General features: G+C 43.2%; 1 protein-coding gene across 1 annotated transcript in view; it reads right to left on the bottom strand.

The window, feature by feature from the left end:
• The window catches only part of col5a3b (collagen, type V, alpha 3b), a 40985-nt gene that overhangs the window by 1060 nt on the left and 27425 nt on the right, over positions 1–12500 (bottom strand). Inside the window, 33 exon segments of the mRNA XM_046838298.1 lie at positions 1245–1478; positions 1644–1712; positions 1799–1911; positions 2172–2466; positions 2651–2704; positions 2784–2819; positions 2896–2949; positions 3032–3139; positions 3221–3274; positions 3361–3414; positions 3490–3597; positions 4781–4834; positions 4977–5030; positions 5127–5180; positions 5257–5310; positions 5419–5526; positions 5724–5777; positions 5876–5929; positions 6052–6105; positions 6265–6318; positions 6763–6870; positions 7020–7073; positions 7441–7494; positions 7629–7736; positions 9514–9621; positions 9729–9782; positions 9907–9996; positions 10172–10279; positions 10370–10423; positions 10514–10567; positions 11277–11330; positions 11455–11499; positions 11763–11816. Of these exon segments, the coding sequence (XP_046694254.1) occupies positions 1245–1478; positions 1644–1712; positions 1799–1911; positions 2172–2466; positions 2651–2704; positions 2784–2819; positions 2896–2949; positions 3032–3139; positions 3221–3274; positions 3361–3414; positions 3490–3597; positions 4781–4834; positions 4977–5030; positions 5127–5180; positions 5257–5310; positions 5419–5526; positions 5724–5777; positions 5876–5929; positions 6052–6105; positions 6265–6318; positions 6763–6870; positions 7020–7073; positions 7441–7494; positions 7629–7736; positions 9514–9621; positions 9729–9782; positions 9907–9996; positions 10172–10279; positions 10370–10423; positions 10514–10567; positions 11277–11330; positions 11455–11499; positions 11763–11816 (2664 nt within the window).

The following is a 12500-nucleotide window of genomic DNA, read 5'->3' as shown; positions in this document are numbered from 1 at the left end:
ACAGGGCCGTGTTTCCCACTGTGTAGCATCACGTCTTCTGTCTGTATACACTGGGAACTGAGAAGAGCAGTTGCTGAGGTTTGGGGAAGAATGTTGTCCCATATGTGTCTGATACAGGATTGTAGCTGCTCAAAAGTTCTGGGTGTTTCATCAGGTCAGAGTTCTGCAGATCAGTTCAGCACCCTAGGTCATGATGTTGTAATAGATGCAGTATGTTGTATTTGTTGCTCTAAAACATGTATATAGCGTTCACCATTGATTGAGTTTTTCCACAGGCATGAATGCTTTTAAACTGAGAGCTGATTACAAGCTAGATGGTCCCTCTCCTCTTTAGTCCGGAGAACAGGGTGTCAATGGTTACCAAAAAGAAAGAAACATTTTAAATCGTCTGACCACAGAACAGTTTTACACTTTGCCTCAGTACATTTTAAATGATTTTTGGCCCAGAGAGGATAATGTAAATGGTTACTTAGATCAAAAGGTGCAGGCTATTTGTTGGTACCTCAAATGTGCAGATGTTTCTCTTATAAACCTCACCAGAGTCCAAACTGCACAGTGACATTAACTTTCATACACCAATAAGGAGACTTAATAATCCATATCCTTCTCTTCCTGTCACCCTCTTCTCTCTCTCTCCCCCTCTCCCTCTCTCTCTCTCTCTCTCTCTCCTCTCCCTCCCTCTCTCTCTCCTCTCCCTCCTCCCTCCTCCCTCCCTCCTCTCTCTCTCTCTCTCTCTCTCTCTCTCTCTCTCCCCAATTTGATGTTGAGGAACATTATTCGATCCACAGTCTTTCACAGATTGGTGAAGCTCCGCCCGTCTTTACTTCTGAAGCCTCTCTAAGATACACTGTTTATACTCCAGTCATCTCACTGACCTGCTGTCAACCAACCTCATTAGTTACTAAATGTTTCTCAAACTGTTTAATTTTAATAACATTTACTTTCTCAAGACTTTTGTTACCTCGTCCCAATTTTTTTGACGTGTTGCAGCATCAAATTCAAACAGACCTGATTTTTTCCCTCAAACCGGTACATTTCCTCAGTTTACACATTCAATATGTATTTTTATGTTTTATTGAGAATAAAATATGGGTTTATGAGATTTTCAAATCATTACATTCTATTTTGATTTACATTTTACACAGTGACCCAACCTTTTTGGAATTGGGTTTGAAATAATGTAAATCTGTGTGTGTGTGTGTGTGTGTGTGTGTGTGTGTGTGTGTGTGTGTGTGTGATCTGACCTGGCAGCCGTCATAGTTAGCGTGGATGTAGTGTGTGTGTTGATGTGTGAGCTCGTCTCCGTTGCTGGCTCTAAAGCGTAGAGCTTGTTTGTAGGAGAGTGTGGAACGTTCGAGCCAAGCAGCAGAGTTCTGACACTGGTAGGTGAAGGTCTGATGTGCAGTCGCACTCAACAGCTTCAGAAACCCCATTTGTACCACGTGCACCGTGTTTCCATCCTCATCCACGTACTGGAACTGCACCGGGGTAGACAAGAAGTGAGCAAGTGCTTGGTAGTACTTGATCCTACACACAATTTCACACACACACACACACACACACACACACACACACATACACACACACACACACACACACACACACACACACACACACACACACACACACACACACACACAAACCTGTGATCCTTTTCTGAACTTGCTGTACCAGGTTCCAGGTTTCTCCTTGTTCCATGCAGAGAGCTTTACCTGTGAATAATTACCAACAGATCTTATGGAATCAGTATAACAGTATTGATGATAGCAGATGGTAAACTTATCTCCGAACATCTCACCGCCTGGTGCTTGCTGTGGGGTTGCAGACATGTCTCTCCCTCTGCTGTGAAATTACAGAACACTTTGAAGGCATCTCTGTGGCAGCCCTGATTTGGGTCGATCCAGTACACCCCTGAAAATAATGGAAACCAAGGCACTTAATAAGGGGGTTACTAATCTGTTAGCTAGCTAATATGATAAATGACACGTTCATGCAAACTCTCTCGTGCACCTGATATTACATAGCAAGAGCTGTTTGCTAGCAGGCTGGCTGTGGTCAGATGGATTATTGTGAATACAAGTGGATGATTGAAATATCAGACTATGCTTTTTTTAACACTGATTAATCGCATCATCTGCCATTTTAAAACACACACACACACACACACACACCATCAGGTAAGTCAGTGTGGCACATCCAGAGCTCCTTGCAGGTTCGAGCTGGACTGTGGTAGGTTCCCTTTGGAATGCGCAGACCCTCCACCTCCGTCCTCATGGTGACCAGAGACCCAAAAACATCCTCCATATCCTTTTCCTCTTCACCCGTTCCATCACTCTGCATCCCATCCTTATGCTCCTCCTCTTCCTTCTGTCCATCGATCACTCCTCCATTCTCTTCCTCCATCTGAAAGTCATGTCGTCGCTTCCTGCCTCTGGCATAATGATCATAATCTCCTGCAGGAAGACCCTACAAACAGACACATGTAGAAGGTCTTTACCCCACACATTGATTTGCCCTGCAATCTTCTCCTGGTCAGATGTATTTGACACAGACCTTCTAAATGAAACCATCTTTAACATATATAATGTTACCCAAACATGCAAAAGGACTCTACCTGAAAAGGTGTGTTCATGTGGTGTGTTTAACTCACTGGAGGACCAGGAGAACCAATGGGTCCAGGATCTCCTCGTTGTCCAGTGGGGCCCTGAAAAAACACGTTTCATTGGACTTTGTGTGTATTATATTTGCGTGCATAAATATGTAATTGTGTATCTGTCGGTCACCTGATTGCCTTTAGACCCTTTTTGTCCTATAGACCCCTGTAGGACAGGTACACAGAAAAGTTAAACACAAAACAGACACTTTACATTGTGTTGGAGAGTTTGTGTGACTTACAGACAGTCCAGGAAGACCAGGTGGTCCGTTGGGGCCAAAAGGACCAACTGCACCCTGAAAGGAGAGTGTGTGTATGAGAGAAAAAACATATTTCACACAGTAACTTCGACTATAAATTGATTGTGGTTGTGCTGACCTCATCTCCTTTAGGTCCCAGTATCCCCTGGTTACCAGGAAGTCCACGGTCTCCTTTCTCTCCTATTTCACCAGGAGGACCAATCAGACCAATGAGACCTCCATGACCCTGCAATACAGATATCCATTAAACACAACATTTTCTATCAGTATTTGTGGTTAAATAACATTCCTAATGAGCTTGTCATACCTTTTCTCCTTTCCTTCCAGGATCCCCTTTTAGTCCTGGCAGACCAGCAGGACCCTGAAAATAACAAAAGATAAACATCCTGACTTAACGCTGTTCAAAAGTCAAAGAGAGTTAAATGTGAGCACCATCCACAGACCTACCATCGGTCCAGGAGGTCCTGTTTGACCTAGTGGTCCATTTACACCCTGCTCTCCCTGAAAATAGACATTTACAGAATGTCAACAAGCACCATTTGCTTATGTCAATGTTTTTAGAGACAAGTGACTTACCGGTGGTCCTGGGATCCCTCGAAGTCCCTGAGGTCCTGTTTTCCCAGGGTTTCCCTGAGCTCCGACTGGACCGGTCTTCCCCAGGGCTCCTTCATAACCTGGAGCACCCTGAAACAAAAACATTTAAATAGTCACAGAACCCTGATGTTCTTAACCCTGTTTAAGAATTGCTACCAGTATAAGAGCCAATCAACAAGGATAAAAAAAACAAAGACTTTGAGAAACTTGCAAAACCAGAAGAACTAACAAACATCCTCAGGACCACATTGGAAGTGGTGACAGGCCCATTAGGAACGCACAAAGTGCAAGTGCTCCAAACACAACTGCTGGTAGTGGCGGCATGGAAAGCACCGTGTCGGCAAAGCTGTCCTGGGGAGCATAGAGAACCTGGCAAGAGAGTGGGGCAGCGAGGCAAGACATGGCTGAAGGCATCTGATAAGAGAGACAGGTCATCAGTGTCTTCGAGTCGGCAGGAATGCAAAGATGGCAGGAGCGGAGAGGATTCCCACCAGACCCTCACAACCCCTTGCGAGGTGGGAGACGTCTCGGCCCTGTGGCAGGAACCCCCTTACCCCTTGTCGGAACTTGACCTATGTTTGGAACAGACCCCTTTTTGTGCCAACAGCGACTGCAACAAAGCCAGCTCGGGTATTGCAGCCAAAACCTCTCTTTCTCCTGCCCCCATCCAGTCTCTACTACCCCTTTTCCACACACTGAACACTTCTTTCTCTTTTGCTTCTATTTAATCCCCCAAATAAATCACAAGTAACTCCCCAGTTTCAGTGTCCAGTGTCTGGGTTCTTCCTGTCACTGCAGAAAGTTGTGGCACAATGTATGTAAAAGTTATCAGGCAATATGGCAAAAACTGTTAGGCTTATAGTACATATTCATTCACAGAAAGAAAAAGCGAGAGTCTCTACATAACCCAGAGGTACCATCAAACTCAAGGATTATGAGCTCAATACCTCCCTTGTGTCTTGTTTTGTTGTGAATGTCTAGGTACTTAAATAGAGCTCAATTAACATGACTATCAACATTAGCAATGAAGCTCTGAGTCAGTTCACTGCAATTACCTGTAAATCATCGTGACTAATCTTTTGGGTGGGTGCAGGTTTTCATTCCAACCAAACAAGGGCCACACCTGATAGTCCATTAAAAATCAAGATCTAAACAGATGGAATCTGCTGTGGCTTAGTTTAAATGAAAACCTGCACCCACAATGGCCCTTTGTGGAAAAGACTGGCCACCCCTCCTGTAAGAATAACAAGTGTTTTGAACATTCTTTGTTTACCTTGTCTCCTTTCAGACCAGGCTTCCCCACTTTCCCTGGTTGCCCTAAATGACCCTACAGAGAGACGGACAAAAAGACATAGATTACAATGTCATGTTACATACAAACAAACAAATGAACATGTCTTACAGGAATAAGGGTGACCCTGTTACAAGTACAGATGGTGAAATACATGTAAAAGTCCCTCACAACTCACCCTCCTCCCTGGACGTCCAGGAGGACCAGGCTCTCCAGAAGCTCCCGGGGGTCCCTAAGAATTTTGATTCGGATATAGTGAATAAAAACATAAAAATGTTATTAGTACATTATAAATAAACTAACACAAACCCAGCAAATAATTACGCACAGCTTTTCCAGAATCTCCATTGTCTCCTTTAGATCCAGCAATTCCATCGATACCCTGAAAAGACAACAAGACGATGTCATCAATAAAGTCAACTGAATATAATGTCCTTTCTCTCAAAAAAATCACTTACATCAGGACCGGCCTCTCCAGGAGCTCCTGGGTCTCCTGGAAGACCGATAGGACCCTAAAAGAGAATATATGATAAGAGAATATATAAGAGAATATATGATATCACCCACCAAAGATCACACGATCTCACACACACGCGCGCGTGACACTTATAGATACTCACTAAGCTGCCCTTGGCTCCATCCTCCCCTGCTGGTCCACGAGCACCTGGAGGTCCTGCAGCTCCAGGAGATCCAGTGTCTCCTTTCTCCCCCTGATCACCTTTCTCTCCCTGCACACACAGATGGAACCATGTGTCCACCAGACAAACTTAAGAACCCAATCCCTCTATAATGGAACCACAGCAGGTTTGAGTTTTTATAGCTATAGTGATGAACATGCAACCAAGGCAAACAATGTTGATATCCATAATAGAGTCTGAACTATTAGGTTCCTCAACAAGTTCCTGAACACTAAAACTTTACTCACAGTGCTTCCAGACAATCCTACAGATCCAGGATCACCTGATTCACCGTCCTCTCCCTTAAGGATGACATCATCATCATCATCATTATCATCATCATCATCATCATCATCATCATCAACATCATTCTCTGTGTCTGTCTCTGATTCTATCTCACCTTCTCTCCCACGGCTCCTGGTTGGCCTTGAACTCCAGGTCTGCCAGGAGGACCCTGTTTAGCACACACACAGTTATTGATTTGGCTTATGTGTGCTTTTTTAAAACACACATACATAGTGTGTGTGTGTGTGTGTGTGTGTGTGTGTGTGTGTGTGTGTGTGTGTGTGTACACACCTGTCCACCAGGTAGCCCCAGGGGCCCCCGAGAGCCCATCTGACCTGGAGGACCCTTAAACCAGACAGAGTTTAGAAGTCATTTCCGTTTTTAAACTTCAATAAGACTTTCTAAAATAAACACAAATTGTATTGACACTAAAATGAAATGTGGGTAGTTTAGTGATATAACTGAATTAGTGGAAAGAGATACAGGAACAGGAAGTGATCTCACCATGAGTCCAGTGTGTCCACTCTCTCCCTTCTCTCCTGGAGGTCCAGGCATCCCCTAAATTACAAACAAATGCATCATGCATTTAAATGAGAGAGGTGCGAGTTGTTCTGATTGGCTGAAAGCGGTGCTATGTGTTCTGAGTGGCTGAGAGCAGTGCAATGTGTTGTAATTGGCTGAGAGCGGCATGATGTGTTCTGATTGGCTGAGAGAGATGCAATGTGTTATGATTGGCTGGGAGTGGTATGATGTGTTCTGATTGGCTGAGAGAGGTGCAATATGATCTGATAGGCTGAAAGCAGTGCAATGTGTTCTGTTTGGCTGAGAGCGGTGCGATGTGTTCTGATTTGCTGAGAATGGTGCGATGTGTTCTGATTTGCTGAAAACAGTGCGATGTGTTCTGATTTGCTGAAAGAGGTGCAATGTGTTCTGATTGGCTGAGAAGTACAGTAATTTCTGATTGATGGCTTTCTTATCATGCTGCTTATGTAGACTGTGTACCTGAAGTCCCACTGGTCCAGTAGCTCCCTTAAAGCCTCGTGCTCCTTCGTCTCCTTTCTGCCCGTACATACCTTGTTGCCCTGGGGGTCCAGGCTCCCCATCCACCCCCTGGAGGGCAAAGAGACAGTGTTGGAGTCATTTATATTAAAATGGATTTCATTACATGCATGAACACTATGTCTTATTCAGTGTAGCAAAACATTTAAGTTTTAAATGATTACAAATGCATTATTACTGAATTTACTGCATTTTCTCACCGGGGTTCCCGGCTGTCCCTCAGGGCCCTGAGTTCCCACTGGACCTGGAGGTCCCTGAAACAAGCAAACAAGCACTGTGTTGTCAAATCATGGTATATTGTTGAGACGACCAGTATTACTAAAACTTTTAATTATTTATGATTATATTTCCCCATTTCCTCTAGTTTCCTCACTCAAAAACTGTCATGTGACAACTGCCAACCAGCCGGGTAGGGAAAATATGTGCTAACAACCCCATGATACTAACATCTTTATCTTTTCAAATTGCTTCATAACAGACCAATGCATCCCACTTGGAGGAGAACACCATCTTCTGTGCCACTCTGATAGACTGGAGAGAGAGAATAGGCCCCTTCCCCCAGAGAGCATGGCCAGTTTTAGGGCCCCAACATGCATCAGGGAAATGAAGCTAAATACTTACATGTTCTCCTTTATCACCTTTACTTCCTTTCTGTCCTGGACCTCCAACTTCCCCCTATCACACACAATCACATGTTTAAAGCAATAAAACTGAAAAAATATAAATACACATGGATTAATATATAAACAATAGGAAATCAGAAATAGGCAAACACTTTCTTTAACATACACAGATCACACATCTGTTACCTTATCTCCATCCTCTCCTGGGGGTCCTGGAGGACCAGGAGCTCCTGGCAAGCCCACAAGCCCCTGCTCTCCATCCTGGCCCACATGGCCAAACGGACCCTTTTCTCCCTACACACACACAGAGAGATGTTGATGTGATGTACAGAGTTTTTGGATGGACATTACTTCTGTTCTAAACAGATTTAACACTCAATTGTTGTAATGGTGATTCGAAACAGAGACTTAATGAAAGCAAGTGTTTCCATTTACACCCAAATCATACAGGAAGTATTAGGACTTATTCTTATAATTAGCAAACTAACCTCACACTCAGCATGACCAATGACATATCACTACAGTATGTACTGTGCATGCTAACACTATCGCTATACTTACACGTGCAAACGCAGTCCCAGCGTTTTGATGGAGATGAGTTACATTGACACCATTGTAACTTGAAAATATGGTAAGTTAAGACATGGCCTAGCCTACCTGGAAGTCTTAAAGAATAGTGATCAGTATGGGGTTAGTGTACTGTAATGTGTTAATAATGTTCAAATTATATAATTTAGCAAAACAGAGCAATTTAAACTACCATAATGTATAAACTATACAGTATACATTTAACAGTGGTGGGCGGTCAGAGCCAGTAAACACTTCTCTGCTGGTCTAAACACTACCAGAAGCACTGACCTACATTTACAACCTAAATTCTAATATTTGTTCCATAAAATTGTATTAATTTAATCCCAACAGTTTATTTTCTTTATTCTGTAGTGTTTCTCTTTGCTAACTTCTAACAGTACGTGGATTTTTTGTCAGATCAGAACAAATCACATTTCAGCCTCTATGTGCTGCCATGTCAATCTAATTTACCCAGAGCCTTCAAAGTCAGTACTGCTGGCATGTTTTACCATAGTCTCCTCAAGAAATAGCTCTGTTTCTTTAACCAATCAGATTTCAGATTCTCCTCACAGGGCAGCTCGCTGGCCAAGAATAGTGTCAGCATTTTTCCGTCCTCTGATTGGTTGGTCAGAGGGAAACTATTACAGCCGAGTTCAACTGGTAAAACACGTGTGTAGCTCTGCACACGTTAATACATCAGAGTTAGACTTTTTTATGGAAGATAAATTGATTTGGTTTTAGACACTTAAAAATACATTTAGAAGAAAAGCTAGACATCGTGAGGAGGTCACCAACCCTGAAGCTAGCTAGCTTGTCTCACGTTGTTATATTGCATTTCTGTACAGTATTAATGGTTTCTATAATTGTGATGTGATAGTGGTGGTATTAAGAGGTGGATAAAGTCGAGTACATCCCCACTGAAGGCCCAGGTACCAAAAACAGCCCACCAGTGATATTTACAGTATGTGGCAGTGAGCGTGTGGATGAGCGCCGGTTGGCGAGTGGAGTGCGAAACTGGACTAAATAAGTGGTACAAAGCAAATGAATCATTGTGCTCTGTTTCGTGTCTGGCAACGCCGTTAAAAAAAGAAAGAGACTAGAGCTAAAATTGGGCTTTGAAACACCAAAAACACAGAAAACAATTTGCGCCCTAACACCAAGACCACTGAACTCTGTCTACCACTGGTGAAAGTAAGGCTTCCACAAAGTGGGAGATGTAATCCCTCAGATCCCTCACAAGGTGGGAGCATCCCAACGTATCGTATCACATATACGCCGATACATTTGAGTTCCACACAAAACTTTTTAACTTTTCACGGTTGTGTCCTATCGCAAATATTCATTGTAAGATCGAAAAATCATGTGTCAAACCATTGTAACTTGGGGACTACCTGTACTGAGCCATTTAATACAAAACTGTATTATTGCCAGTGTAGCCATTCTTGTTATGACTACTGAATTGATTTAATTAAGATGGTTAATAGAAAGAGGTGGGGCTCACTGGCTCGCCTTTCTCTCCCATTGGTCCTGAAGCACCAACTTCTCCAGTTCGTCCAGGCTGACCAATCGCACCTGCCAAACCAGGAGGACCTCTCTCACCTGTAGCACCCTACAGACAGACAGACAAGTAGAAGCACAGATGAATACAGTTTAGTAGATCCTCCCTATTTTACTCATAAAACATCAGATAGAACAATAACATAATAATGTACATACCACAAGTCCGGGTGGTCCGACAGGTCCTGCTCCTCCCTTCAGTCCCGTCGGCCCCTAAATCACCCAAGCAACAAACAATCAAAAACCTCCATTGCATAGAACATATATTGTTAATCATTTTGTAACCCACCCATATTCTAATTGATATTATATCAATTATTGTCATAATAACAATCACCATAGAACCGGCTGGTCCACGGCTACCACGGAAACCCTTCAGCCCCGGTGGGCCGCTCTTCCCTGCAGCTCCTGTGCCACCAGGATCTCCCTAAACAACACACAGCATGGGACAAAGGGACATAGATTAGGGAAACTATATAATTCCAAGAAATCTTGATATAATAATGTTTTATTCTGCAAATGTAATACCTGCCTTAAACAATCAATTACCTGCATGTGAAACATTATCCTGTTTAAACTGACTACAATAATGTTGATCTGACCTTTGATCCTTCTTTGCCAGCGACACCAGGTAAGCCTTGCTCTCCGGGTGGGCCTGCGGATCCTGGGTGTCCTCTTTCTCCCACTGGTCCGGTTTCTCCGGTGTTTCCCTGAAACCAACAATACAAAAAAAATGTATTATAGTGTTTACGTGGCCTATATAGTATGCAAGACATGTTGTTTGGGACACGTGAGTTTACCTGAGGTCCCACCACACCTCCAGGTCCTGGGGGTCCCGTCTTTCCCTGAAAACCCTGAAGACAGGAAATAAGCAAATCGTCCTAAATACAACCAACCAGTTCCACACAACTTGGGTAATCTGTCTGATGTTAACGTGAGCTCACCGGTTCTCCACGCTGGCCTGGGTGACCTGGTAACCCGTCTTTACCTGCAGGACCCTGCATGATCATACACAGAAATCCTGAGATTCATATAAACACTTTGTGTGAATTTCGACATGAACTAAAAATATTGACACTGAAGTCTTAATTATCAGTGTCTTTTTAGACAGACAGACTGACTGACTGACACATTCTTACATTCTGCTACAGCAATCATTCTTCCCTCAAGAAGAGTCCTGAAGATCATCTTGTCCAACAGTCCCACCACCTGACCACTGGATCCCATCCCCTTCTTCAATGCTTTAAAACCCCTCAGACACCAGCAACTGTTAACCAGTTCTCTTATTCATTTCTAAAGTTATTGAATGTGGCAAAACAATGCCAAATATCCAGACCTCATCCTCAACATCACTAAAAAGATCACATCACATTCTGCCCTCCACATTTATGAAAACAAGTGGAACTAGAAAAGAAAACAGCAGAGATTGACTCTATTGAGGAAACTCAGGAACGCCTATCAACCTCCACCACACTTAACATTTATAACATTTACCACAGAGAGTATTCTCTCCTACAGTGAACCAGCACCCACCCACTTTCAGGCACTCATCCCACCGCCTCTATCACTCCTCAACCCATCACCTCACATGGTACAAGGAAGACATAGAGAGATATCCTGTGGATGTATCCAAACTATTCTCCAAATCCCTTCAGATGCAGTGTACTCGGAGTAGAAATGCTAGACAGATAGAGAATGTACACTTACATTCGGTCCCTTTGGTCCGATTTCTCCTACACGGCCCTGTGGCCCTTGAGGTCCCTGAAAGGATTCAGAAATCAATCAGTGAAAACAATAAAAGAGAAACAGATGTATGTAGTAAATGCTGTGTAGTTTGTGTAGTGGTGGTGTGTGTGTGTGTGTGTGTGTGTGTGTGTGTACACACTCTATCTCCTAATGGTCCTCCAGATCCATCATGTCCTGCTGAACCCTTCAAGGCAAATGTAACAGAAATATGTAAAATAATACACCACATAGGAGCAGAGTTACAACCCAAGGTTACAGATATAGGAAGGTCATCATGAAGGTCAACATGCAGATGAATTTAATTTCTAATGTATAAAGTTAAATATAATTTAAATATTTTAGATGATTGATGAGTGAATAGTCAAATTGGGAGAAAAACAGAGATCCAGTCAGTGACTGGAGCTGCAGCCATTTCTGTTTTAATCAAGTCATTAAAATCATATTTACTTTTTCTCCTGATTTTCCAGTTGCTCCTCTGGCACCTCGTGCTCCACGAGCACCCTGGGGGTAACACACACACACACACACACACACACACACACACACACACACACACACACACACACAGAACACGTTAATACTGGTTTAGCCTCCACTGAATTCATTTTACATTAGAAGTAGTAGATACATTTACAAGAAACTTTGCTATTTTAAGAACATTGAGGTGAACATTGAGGTAGATGGTGAGGTGGATGGTGAGGTAGATGGTGAGATAAACATTGAGGTAGATGGTGAGGTGAATGGTGAGGTGAACATTGAGGTAGATGGTGAGGTGGATGGTGAGATAAACATTGAGGTAGATGGTGAGGTGGATGGTGAGGTGAACATTGAGGTAGATGGTGAGGTGGATGGTGAGGTGAACATTGAGGTAGATGGTGAGGTGGATGGTGAGGTAGATGGTAAGATAAACATTGAGGTAGATGGTGAGGTGGATGGTGAGGTGAACATTGAGGTAGATGGTGAGGTGGATGGTGAGGTAGATGGTGAGGTGGATGGTGAGGTAGATGGTGAGGTGGATGGTGAGGTAGATGGTGAAATAAACATTGAGGTAGATGGTGAGGTGGATGGTGAGGTGAACATTGAGGTAGATGGTGAAGTGAATGTTAAAGTGGACAGTGAGGTGAATGTTAAATTGTATGGTGAGGTGAACATGATGGTGAGGTGGACAGTAAGGGAGACAGTGAA

The sequence above is a fragment of the Silurus meridionalis genome, chromosome 24 (assembly GCF_014805685.1).
Source record: "Silurus meridionalis isolate SWU-2019-XX chromosome 24, ASM1480568v1, whole genome shotgun sequence".
Lineage (NCBI taxonomy): Eukaryota > Metazoa > Chordata > Actinopteri > Siluriformes > Siluridae > Silurus > Silurus meridionalis.
The sequence above is the reverse complement of the archived record's forward strand: the minus strand, read 5'-3'. Positions and strand labels throughout refer to the sequence as shown.